General features: G+C 50.5%; 1 protein-coding gene across 1 annotated transcript in view; it reads right to left on the reverse strand.

Moving 5' to 3' along the window:
* Positions 1 to 12,529, reverse strand: part of LOC140403686 (sorbin and SH3 domain-containing protein 1-like) — a 186,776-nt gene that overhangs the window by 95,642 nt on the left and 78,605 nt on the right. Inside the window, 1 exon segment of the mRNA XM_072491857.1 lies at positions 11,208 to 11,322. Within this exon segment, the coding sequence (XP_072347958.1) occupies positions 11,208 to 11,322 (115 nt within the window).

Genomic DNA, 12,529 nt, shown 5'->3' on the forward strand with positions numbered 1-12,529 from the left:
TGTGTGTGGGACCCGTACCCCAGTGAGAGTCAGTGTGTGTGGGACCCGTACCCCAGTGAGAGTCAGTGTGTGTGGAACTGTATCCCAGTAAGAGTCAGTGTGTGGGAAACCCGTACCCCAGTGAGGGTCAGTGTGTGTGGAACTGTACTCCAGTGAGGGTCAGTGTGTGTGGAACGGTACCCCAGTGAGGGTCAGTGTGTGTGGAACTGTATCCCAGTGAGAGTCAGTGTGTGTGGGACCCGTACCCCAGTGAGAGTCAGTGTGTGTGGGACACGTACCCCAGTGAGAGTCAGTGTGTGTGGAACCCGTACCCCAGTGAGAGTCAGTGTGTGTGGAACTGTATCCCAGTGAGAGTCAGTGTGTGTGGAACTGTATCCCAGAGAGAGTCAGGGTGTGTGGAATGCGAATCCCAGTGAGAGTCAGGGTGTGTGGAACTGTACCCCAGTGAGAGTCAGTGTGTGTGGAACTGTATCACAGTGAGAGTCAGTGTGTGTGGAACCCGTACCCCAGTGAGAGTCAGTGTGTGTGGAACTGTATCCCAGTGAGAGTCAGTGTGTGTGGAACTGTACCCCAGTGAGAGTCAGTCAGTGTGTGTGGGACCCGTACCCCAGTGAGAGTCAGTGTGTGTGGGACCCGTACCCCAGTGAGAGTCAGTGTGTGTGGAACTGTATCCCAGTGAGAGTCAGTGTGTGTGGAACTGTATCCCAGTGAGAGTCAGTGTGTGTGGAACTGTATCCCAGTGAGAGTCAGGGTGTGTGGAATGCATATCCCAGTGAGAGTCAGGGTGTGTGGAACTGTACCCCAGTGAGAGTCAGGGTGTGTGGAAATGTACCCCAGTGAGAGTCAGTGTGTGTGGAACTGTATCCCAGGGAGAGTCAGTGTGTGTGGAACCCGTACCCCAGTGACAGTCAGTGTGTGTGGATCCCGTATCCCAGTGAGAGTCAGTGTGTGTGGGACCCGTACCCCAGTGAGAGTCAGTGTGTGTGGAACTGTATCCCAGTGAGAGTCTGTGTGTGTGGAACTGTATCCCAGTGAGAGTCAGTGTGTGTGGAACTGTACCCCAGTAAGAGTCAGTGTGTGTGGAACTGTACCCCAGTGAGAGTCAGTGTGTGTGGAACTGTATCCCAGTGAGAGTCAGTGTGTGTGGAACTGTACCCCAGTAAGTGTCAGTGTGTGTTGAACTGTACCCCAGTGAGAGTCAGTGTGTGTGGAACTGTATCCCAGTGAGAGTCAGTGTGTGTGGAACCCGTACCCCAGTGAGAGTCAGTGTGTGTGGAACCCGTACCCCAGTGAGAGTCAGTGTGTGTGTGGAACTGTATCCCAGTGAGAGTCTGTGTGTGTGGAACTGTATCCCAGTAAGAGTCAGTGTGTGGGAAACCCGTACCCCAGTGAGGGTCAGTGTGTGTGGAACTGTACTCCAGTGAGGGTCAGTGTGTGTGGAACGGTACCCCAGTGAGGGTCAGTGTGTGTGGAACTGTATCCCAGTGAGAGTCAGTGTGTGTGGGACCCGTACCCCAGTGAGAGTCAGTGTGTGTGGGACCCGTACCCCAGTGAGAGTCAGTGTGTGTGGAACCCGTACCCCAGTGAGAGTCAGTGTGTGTGGAACTGTATCCCAGTGAGAGTCAGTGTGTGTGGAACTGTATCCCAGAGAGAGTCAGGGTGTGTGGAATGCGAATCCCAGTGAGAGTCAGGGTGTGTGGAACTGTACCCCAGTGAGAGTCAGTGTGTGTGGAACTGTATCCCAGTGAGAGTCAGTGTGTGTGGAACCCGTACCCCAGTGAGAGTCAGTGTGTGTGGAACTGTATCCCAGTGAGAGTCAGTGTGTGTGGAACTGTACCCCAGTGAGAGTCAGTCAGTGTGTGTGGGACCCGTACCCCAGTGAGAGTCAGTGTGTGTGGAACTGTATCCCAGTGAGAGTCAGTGTGTGTGGAACTGTATCCCAGTGAGAGTCAGTGTTTGTGGAACTGTATCCCAGTGAGAGTCAGTGTGTGGGGAACTGTATCCCAGTGAGAGTCAGTGTGTGTGGAACTGTATCCCAGTGAGAGTCAGTGTGTGAGGAACTGTATCCCAGTGAGAGTGAGTGTGTGTGGAACTGTATCCCAGTGAGAGTCAGTGTGTGTGGAACTGTACCCCAGTGAGAGTCAGTGTGTGTGGAACTGTATCCCAGTGAGAGTCAGTGTGTGAGGAACTGTATCCCAGTGAGAGTCAGTGTGTGTGGAACTGTATCCCAGTGAGAGTCAGTGTGTGTGGAACTGTATCCCAGTGAGAGTCAGTGTGTGTGGGACTGTATCCCAGTGAAAGTCAGTGTGTGTGGAACTGCATCCCAGTGAGAGTCAGTGAGTGTGGAACTGTATAAGTGAGGGTCTGTGTGTGTGGAACTGTATCTCAGTGAGAGTCAGTGAGTGTGGAACTGTATCCCAGTGAGAATCAGTGTGTGGGGAACTGTATCCCAGTGAGGGTCTGTGTGTGTGGAACTGTATCCCAGTGAGAGTCAGTGTGTGTGGAACTGTATCCCAGCGAGAGTCAGTGTGTGTGGAACTGTATCCCAGTGAGAGTCAGTGTGTGTGGAACTGTATCCCAGTGAGAGTCAGTGTGTGTGGGACTGTATCCCAGTGAAAGTCAGTGTGTGTGGAACTGTATCCCAGTGAGAGTCAGTGAGTGTGGAACTGTATCCCAGTGAGGGTCTGTGTGTGTGGAACTGTATCCCAGTGAGAGTCAGTGAGTGTGCAACTGTATCCCAGTGAGAATCAGTGTGTGGGGAACTGTATCCCAGTGAGGGTCTGTGTGTGTGGAACTGTATCCCAGTGAGAGTCAGTGTGTGTGGAACTGTATCCCAGGGAGAGTCAGTGTGTGTGGAACTGTATCCCAGTGAGGGTCTGTGTGTGTGGAACTGTATCCAAGTGAGGGTCTGTGTGTGTGGAACTGTATCCCAGTGAGAGTCAGTGTGTGGGGACCCGTACCCCAGTGAGGGTCAGTGTGTGTGGAGCTGTACCCCAGTGAGGGTCAGTGTGTGTGGAACTGTACCCCAGTGAGGGTCAGTGTGTGTGGAACTGTATCCCAGTGAGGGTCAGTGTGTGTGGAACTGTATCCCAGTGAGAATCAGTGTGTGTGGAACCCGTACCCCAGTGAGAGTCAGTGTGTGTAGACCCCGTACCCCAGTGAGAGTCAGTGTGTGTGGGACCCGTACCCCAGTGAGAGTCAGTGTGTGTGGAACCCGTACCCCAGTGAGAGTCAGTGTGTGTGGAACTGTACCCCAGTGAGAGTCAGTGTGTGGAACTGTATCCCAGTGAGAGTCAGTGTGTGTGGAACCCATACCCCAGTGAGAGTCAGTGTGTGTAGACCCCGTACCGCAGTGAGAGTCAGTGTGTGGAACAGTATCCCAGTGAGAGTCAGTGTGTGTGGAACTGTACCCCAGTGAGAGTCAGTGTGTGTGGAACTGATCCCAGTGAGAGTCAGTGTGTGTGGAACTGTATCCCAGGGAGAGTCAGTGTGTGTGGAACTGTATCCCAGTGAGGGTCTGTGTGTGTGGAACGGTATCCCAGTAAGAGTCAGTGTGTGGGAAATGCGTACCCCAGTGAGGGTCAGTGTGTGTGGAACTGTACCCCAGTGAGGGTCAGTGTGTGTGGAACGGTACCCCAGTGAGGGTCAGTGTGTGTGGAACTGTATCCCAGTGAGAGTCAGTGTGTGTGGGACCCGTACCCCAGTGAGAGCCAGTGTGTGTGGGACCCGTACCCCAGTGAGAGTCAGTGTGTGTGGAACCCGTACCCCAGTGAGAGTCAGTGTGTGTGGAACTGTATCCCAGTGAGAGTCAGTGTGTGTGGAACTGTACCCCAGTGAGAGTCAGTGTGTGTGGGACCCATACCCCAGTGAGAGTCAGTGTGTGTGGGACCCGTACCCCAGTGAGAGTCAGTGTGTGTGGGACCCGTACCCCAGTGAGAGTCAGTGTGTGTGGAACTGTATCCCAGTAAGAGTCAGTGTGTGGGAAACCCGTACCCCAGTGAGGGTCAGTGTGTGTGGAACTGTACTCCAGTGAGGGTCAGTGTGTGTGGAACGGTACCCCAGTGAGGGTCAGTGTGTGTGGAACTGTATCCCAGTGAGAGTCAGTGTGTGTGGGACCCGTACCCCAGTGAGAGTCAGTGTGTGTGGGACACGTACCCCAGTGAGAGTCAGTGTGTGTGGAACCCGTACCCCAGTGAGAGTCAGTGTGTGTGGAACTGTATCCCAGTGAGAGTCAGTGTGTGTGGAACTGTATCCCAGAGAGAGTCAGGGTGTGTGGAATGCGAATCCCAGTGAGAGTCAGGGTGTGTGGAACTGTACCCCAGTGAGAGTCAGTGTGTGTGGAACTGTATCACAGTGAGAGTCAGTGTGTGTGGAACCCGTACCCCAGTGAGAGTCAGTGTGTGTGGAACTGTATCCCAGTGAGAGTCAGTGTGTGTGGAACTGTACCCCAGTGAGAGTCAGTCAGTGTGTGTGGGACCCGTACCCCAGTGAGAGTCAGTGTGTGTGGGACCCGTACCCCAGTGAGAGTCAGTGTGTGTGGAACTGTATCCCAGTGAGAGTCAGTGTGTGTGGAACTGTATCCCAGTGAGAGTCAGTGTGTGTGGAACTGTATCCCAGTGAGAGTCAGGGTGTGTGGAATGCATATCCCAGTGAGAGTCAGGGTGTGTGGAACTGTACCCCAGTGAGAGTCAGGGTGTGTGGAAATGTACCCCAGTGAGAGTCAGTGTGTGTGGAACTGTATCCCAGGGAGAGTCAGTGTGTGTGGAACCCGTACCCCAGTGACAGTCAGTGTGTGTGGATCCCGTATCCCAGTGAGAGTCAGTGTGTGTGGGACCCGTACCCCAGTGAGAGTCAGTGTGTGTGGAACTGTATCCCAGTGAGAGTCTGTGTGTGTGGAACTGTATCCCAGTGAGAGTCAGTGTGTGTGGAACTGTACCCCAGTAAGAGTCAGTGTGTGTGGAACTGTACCCCAGTGAGAGTCAGTGTGTGTGGAACTGTATCCCAGTGAGAGTCAGTGTGTGTGGAACTGTACCCCAGTAAGTGTCAGTGTGTGTTGAACTGTACCCCAGTGAGAGTCAGTGTGTGTGGAACTGTATCCCAGTGAGAGTCAGTGTGTGTGGAACCCGTACCCCAGTGAGAGTCAGTGTGTGTGGAACCCGTACCCCAGTGAGAGTCAGTGTGTGTGTGGAACTGTATCCCAGTGAGAGTCTGTGTGTGTGGAACTGTATCCCAGTAAGAGTCAGTGTGTGGGAAACCCGTACCCCAGTGAGGGTCAGTGTGTGTGGAACTGTACTCCAGTGAGGGTCAGTGTGTGTGGAACGGTACCCCAGTGAGGGTCAGTGTGTGTGGAACTGTATCCCAGTGAGAGTCAGTGTGTGTGGGACCCGTACCCCAGTGAGAGTCAGTGTGTGTGGGACCCGTACCCCAGTGAGAGTCAGTGTGTGTGGAACCCGTACCCCAGTGAGAGTCAGTGTGTGTGGAACTGTATCCCAGTGAGAGTCAGTGTGTGTGGAACTGTATCCCAGAGAGAGTCAGGGTGTGTGGAATGCGAATCCCAGTGAGAGTCAGGGTGTGTGGAACTGTACCCCAGTGAGAGTCAGTGTGTGTGGAACTGTATCCCAGTGAGAGTCAGTGTGTGTGGAACCCGTACCCCAGTGAGAGTCAGTGTGTGTGGAACTGTATCCCAGTGAGAGTCAGTGTGTGTGGAACTGTACCCCAGTGAGAGTCAGTCAGTGTGTGTGGGACCCGTACCCCAGTGAGAGTCAGTGTGTGTGGAACTGTATCCCAGTGAGAGTCAGTGTGTGTGGAACTGTATCCCAGTGAGAGTCAGTGTTTGTGGAACTGTATCCCAGTGAGAGTCAGGGTGTGTGGAATGCATATCCCAGTGAGAGTCAGGGTGTGTGGAATGCATATCCCAGTGAGAGTCAGGGTGTGTGGAACTGTACCCCAGTGAGAGTCAGGGTGTGTGGAAATGTACCCCAGTGAGAGTCAGTGTGTGTGGAACTGTATCCCAGGGAGAGTCAGTGTGTGTGGAACTGTACCCCAGTAAGAGTCAGTGTGTGTGGAACTGTACCCCAGTGAGAGTCAGTGTGTGTGGAACTGTATCCCAGTGAGAGTCAGTGTGTGTGGAACTGTACCCCAGTAAGTGTCAGTGTGTGTTGAACTGTACCCCAGTGAGAGTCAGTGTGTGTGGAACTGTATCCCAGTGAGAGTCAGTGTGTGTGGAACCCGTACCCCAGTGAGAGTCAGTGTGTGTGGAACCCGTACCCCAGTGAGAGTCAGTGTGTGTGTGGAACTGTATCCCAGTGAGAGTCAGTGTGTGTGGAACTGGATCCCAGTGAGAGTCAGTGTGTGGGGAACTGGATCCCAGTGAGAGTCAGTGTGTGTGGAACTGGTGGAGGGTGTGTCAGCGACTGTGGAATAGTGCCAGAAGACTGGAGGATAGCAAATTGTATTCCCTTGTTCAAGAAGGGGAGTAGAGACAACCCCGGTAACTATAGACCAGTGAGCCTTACTTCTGTTGTGGGCAAAGTCTTGGAAAGGGTTAGAAGAGATAGGATGTATAATCATCTGGAAAGGAATAATTTGATTAGAGATAGTCAACACGGTTTTGTGAAGGGTAGGTCGTGCCTCACAAACCTTATTGAGTTCTTTGAGAAGGTCACCAAACAGGTGGACGAGGGTAAAGCAGTTGATGTGGTGTATATGGATTTCAGTAAAGCTTTTGATAAGGTTCCCAACGGTAGGCTATTGCAGAAAATACGGAGGCATGGGATTCAGGGTGATTTAGCAGTTTGGATCAGAAATTGGCTAGCTGGAAGAAGACAAAGGGTGGTGGTTGATGGGAAGTGTTCAGACTGGAGTCCAGTTACTAGTGGTGTACCACAAGGATCTGTTTTGGGGCCACTGCTGTTTGTCATTTTTATAAATGACCTGGAGGAGGGCGTAGAAGGATGGGTGAGTAAATTTGCAGATGACACTAAAGTCGGTGGAGTTGTGGGCAGTGCGGAAGGATGTTACAAGTTACAGAGGGACATAGATAAGCTGCAGCGCTGGGTTGAGAGGTGGCAAATGGAGTTTAATGCAGAAAAGTGTGAGGTGATTCATTTTGGAAGGAATAACAGGAAGGCAGAGTACTGGGCTAATGGTAAGATTCTTGGTAGTGTGGATGAGCAGAGGGATCTCGGTCGGTGTCCATATACATAGATCCCTGAAAGTTGCCACCCAGGTTGAGAAGGTTGTTAAGAACATAAGAACATAAGAACTAGGAGCAGGAGTAGGCCATCTGGCCCCTCGAGCCTGCTCCACCATTCAATGAGATCATGGCTGATGTTTTGTGGACTCAGCTCCACTTTCCGGCCCGAACACCATAACCCGTAATCCCTTTATTCTTCAAAAAACTATCTATCTTTATCTTAAAAACATTTAATGAAGGAGCCTCTACTGCTTCACTGGCCAAGGAATTCCATAGATTCACAACTCTTTGGGTGAAGACGTTCCTCCTAAACTCAGTCCTAAATCTACTTCCCCTTATTTTGAGGCTATGCCCCCTAGTTCTGCTTTCACCCGCCAGTGGAAACAACCTGCCCGCATCTATCCTATCTATTCCCTTCATAATCTTATATGTTTCTAGAAGATCCCCCCTCATCCTTCTAAATTCCGACGAGTACAGTCCCAGTCTACTCAACCTCTCCTCGTAATCCAACCCCTTCAGCTCTGGGATTAACCTAGTGAATCTCCTCTGCACACCCTCCAGTGCCAGTACGTCCTTTCTCAAGTAAAGAGACCAAAACTGAACACAATACTCCAGGTGTGGCCTCACTAACACCTTATACAATTGCAGCAGAACCTCCCTAGTCTTAAACTCCATCCCTCTAGCAATGAAGGACAAAATTCCATTTGCCTTCTTAATCACCTGTTGCACCTGAAAACCAACTTTTTGCGACTCATGCACTAGCACACCCAGGTCTCTCTGCACAGCAGCATGTTTTAATATTTTATCATTTAAATAATAATTCCTTTTGCTGTTATTCCTACCAAAATGGATAACCTCACATTTGTCAACAGTGTATTCCATCTGCCAGACCCTAGCCCATTCACTTAGCCTATCCAAATCCCTCTGCAGACTTCCAGTATCCTCTGCACTTTTTGCTTTACCACTTATCTTAGTGTCGTCTGCAAACTTGGTCACATTGCCCTTGGTCCCGAACTCCAAATCATCTATATAAATTGTGAACAGTTGTGGGCCCAACACTGATACTTAAGAAGGCGTACGGTGTGTTAGCTTTTATTGGTAGAGGGATTGAGTTTCGGAGCTATGAGATCATGTTGCAGCTGTAAAAAACTCTGGTGCGGCCGCATTTGGAGTATTGCGTGCAATTCTGGTCGCCGCATTATAGGAAGGATGTGGAAGCATTGGAAAGGGTGCAGAGGAGATTTACCAGGATGTTGCCTGGTATGGAGGGAGGATCTTATGAGGGAAGGGTGAGGGACTTGAGGCTGTTTTCGTTAGAGAGAAGAAGGTTAAGAGGTGACTTAATTGAGGCATACAAGATGATCAGAGAATTAAACAGGGTGGACAGTGAGAGCTTTTTTCCTTGGATGGTGATGTCTAGCACGAGGGGACATAGCTTTAAATTGAGGGGAGATAGATATAAGACAGATGTCAGAGGTAGGTTCTTTACTCAGAGAGTAGTAAGGGCGTGGAATGACTGCAACAGTAGTGGACTCGCCAACACTAAGGGCATTCAAATGGTCATTGGATAGACATATGGACGATAAGGGAATGGTGTAGATGGGCTTTAGAGTGGTTTCACAGGTCGGCGCAACATCGAGGGTCGAAGGGCCTGTACTGCGCTGTAATGTTCTATGTACCCCAGTGAGAGTCAGTGTGTCTGTGTCCTGTGTTTGTGACGGGGCGGAGGGGGTTATGTTGCACAGAGTTTCCACCCGGAGGCCTTTAGAATGTGTGTGCCGCTTTCATTCAGGACAAGAAGCAAAATATGAAACAAAGAGATTCTTTTGTGTGTATGCATTCCATGCAAAACAGGAGCTGCTGATTCAGTCACTGGGCTATGAGTGAAAGCATTCAAGAAAATCCTCAGAATCCACTTTCAGCACCAACATCCACAAGCAGTGAGCAGGGAAAGATAATACGAGTCAAACTGTCTCCCCTCTGACAGTCAAAGTTTCAGAATTATAGTCACTTCATTTTTACAAGTATTGGCTCCCATAGCTTCATATTCAGCCCCGAGCCCTCTTTAATCTATCTGATCTTTAACAATGCTGCTTATTGACAAGATCTTGTCGAATTTAGAACGGAATGAATCAGACAAATGTGGAACTTATTTGCATTTAACTTTTTTGATTTGCGAAGTGTGTTCAAAATCAATTTTCCGCGTGAAACCATTATGATTGAGCTATATTCTGGAACTGGGACATGTTGAGTTTCTACTGGTGAGTTTATTAAAAAAAAATCTGACGCAAGTTCAGTCATCTTCTTTCTCAAGGGGAGAAATCGACCAATAAAGCGAAGCTGTGGCAGTGATCAATACAGAGGGACGTTCTGGCTCTCAGTCAGCAGTTTTGTTTGATGCTCGAACAAATTGGAGTGAGACCCTCCGTAGGTTGGAGAAACCTAGCGGGCCGAGAGACAGGTGATGTTGCAACGGCAGCAGTTTGAGGTCGGGCAATCTGTTCCTGGCAATGAGGGCGTCAGGTTAAAGGTTAACGCCCACGACAGCACGGGGCTCAGCCTGTGAGGATCCCGGGTGCGATTCTCCGATCGCGGGACAGGTGTCCGCGCCGTCGTGAACGCCGTCGCATTTCACGACGGCGTGAAACGGGCGAGGGTAGTAGCAATTCTGGCCACCACAGGGGGGCAGCATGGCGCTGGAGCGGTTCACGCCGCTCCAGCCTCACTTCCTGGCGCACACTGGGGGTGGCGCCAAGCGCGCATGCGCGGTGGCCTTACTGAACGCTCTGGCCCCGACGCAACATGGCGCAGGGGTTCAGGGGCCGGACGCGCAACAAAGTAGGCCCGGGGAGGGGGGGGGGGGGGGCGGGAAGAGAGAAAGAGGCCGGCCTGCCGATCGGTGGGCCCCGATCGCGGGCCAGACCCCATCGGAGGCCTCCCCCCTGGGGACGGAGACCCCCGACCCTTCCCGCCAAACGCACCGGCGCAAATGGCGCCAATTCTCCGCACCTCGGAGAATCGCGCGCCGGCATAGGGGTGGCGTGGCGCGGTAGCCGGCGCAGGCGCGGGGCTGGGAGAATCGCGCCCCTCGCTTTTTTTGGGGTATGCTGGAATTTTTAGCCATCTTCCTTCTGCCTGAAATCGATAGACAGAAGATCGCGGACATCTCACTGGTAGTTTTTGGATTGTCGATTCTTTGCCGATGGGCACCTATTGAGAGAACCCCCCCCCCCACCGCGTGCCGTGCCCTGTACCCAAGCTGCTGGCCCCACCTCGAGACACAAAAACCTTCCCGGCCCAGGTGAGTGAACAATCTGGACTGGCACGAAATGACCCAACGGCAAATTACAGGCCATAGGGATCTGTACAGGCACGCAATGCTCATTGGGTGTCCTAAGACGGGTTTGTTGGCAAGTTTGGGGAGACTTCTTTCAGAATTTGACATTTGTGAGATAATAATGGTCATTTTTAAGTAATTTAAATGAAGAGTAGGGAGATCAAAATGGCCACTCCATTGGCAGGAACATTTTCAGGCATTTGATTGGCTGTTTTGAGACCGCCGTTGCCCGTTCATTGGTGGTCTTTGTAAGCCAATGAAAATTAAGAGAAGTGTTTCACCGGATAGGTCTATCCACAGAGGTTGTCTGATCTTCTGGGATTTTTTAATTTGCAGTGTGTTCTGCCTTTTATCTCTGATTTCCAGCATCCACAGTATTTTGCTTTTGTATCTCAATTTATGATTGGCTGAATGTGTGCCCCGATGACTAAAACTGACCAATCGGCGGGGTTCCTTTAACGGATAGATGGAGGTGGCTGAAGATGAGGACACTTTAGCCAATCAGGATTTCCCACCTCCACCACCCCCCTCCCGCCCTCCGCCATTTCTTTCGCCCTCTAGACATGCAGATAATGAAGCGAGCTCAAAATTTGGCATTGGGTTAGACAGCGAAACAGGCATTAGATATAAGCATCGAGATTCAGAGGCAAGGATCGGCCATGCTTGGCAAAGTACCGTTTTCTCGTGGGCAAGTACTGAAGATTTTCCTGGTTCATAATCAAAAATGCTTTTCGGTTCTGCGTGATATTGCCGCGTATCCGCTTTCTTCTCGAGGGGTCCCCAGTCGTTCCTGGAGAGGGGGAAGGGAAAGACAAAAAGTTCAACCGTAAACCCTTGCACACCATGCGGAGATGATCCGTGAAATTAGGACTTAGCATCTCACAGAATTTACTGCATTCAGCCCGACTTGGGGTGTTTCACTATGTCAAGGGGCAGTCTCTGAAGGGCTGTGTTGTCGCTCGACATTTCATCCTCGTATCGTGTCTTATAAAACCGTCAGCAAAACGTTGCATGCCACTCCAAGTATAAAAACGTCATTTGAAATTACAATGCGGGTGGAGCTCAGAACAAAGAATAATACAGCAAAGGAACAGGCCCTTCGGCCCTCCAAGCCTGCACCGGTCATGATACCACCGGTGGCCAAAACCCTCAGCACTTCCTTGCGTCATGTGAGTGTCCCTTTAAGAAAGGTTTTGTCTTATCACGTGTCTTCAGTGATGTCTTGGGTGTGGGTGGAGCTGGGCTGTGGCTCTGAGAGTTTTTACTGTCGTTTGGGTTTTTGACTGGTTTTGAACTGCACAGGCTGAAAGAAGTCTTCAATTTAAAAATCTTAATTTTAAAAGCTGTTTCCAGACTGCTTGGTAACTTCAAAGAGATAATTGCTTTCTGGAAGGAATGCAAACTGGCTGTTTGAAAAGGTGTACAGAGTATCACTAACAAGTCTTATATCAGTAAGAGTGCCGTGTGCTGGGCCACACCTTTGAAAAGGGGTTTCTGGTTTTACTTGGATTTTGTTATTGAATTGGAACAGTTAAGGGGGAATTCATCAAGGATTATACATAGATTATTGTAGCTGTGTGGGGTCTTTAGGTTTGTAATTGACAAAAATTCTTGCTGCCTGTGTTTATACAAATGTTAACTAAATTCTTAGAATAAAGCTTGCTTTTTTGATTAAAAGCATCAAAGAAGCCCGTTGAATAATACCTGAAAAGCAGGCTCTTGTGCCAATCCTAGCCAAATTCAACAAACAGTTAGAGGTCAGGTGAAGTCCATAATATACTTTGGAGTTTTCTAAACCCTGGCCCATAACACTAGTGCCGTATCCCTCTGTACCCATCCTCTCCATGTGTTTGTCGAGAAGCCTTTTGAACGTCGTTAATGTATCTGCTTCCGCGACCTCCCCTGGCAATGTGTTCCAGGCACTCACCACCCTCTGCAGAAAAGACCAGCATCGCACATCTCCTCTAAACTTTGCCCCACGGACCTTAAACCTATGC

This window comes from Scyliorhinus torazame, chromosome 28 (genome assembly GCF_047496885.1).
Source record: "Scyliorhinus torazame isolate Kashiwa2021f chromosome 28, sScyTor2.1, whole genome shotgun sequence".
Lineage (NCBI taxonomy): Eukaryota > Metazoa > Chordata > Chondrichthyes > Carcharhiniformes > Scyliorhinidae > Scyliorhinus > Scyliorhinus torazame.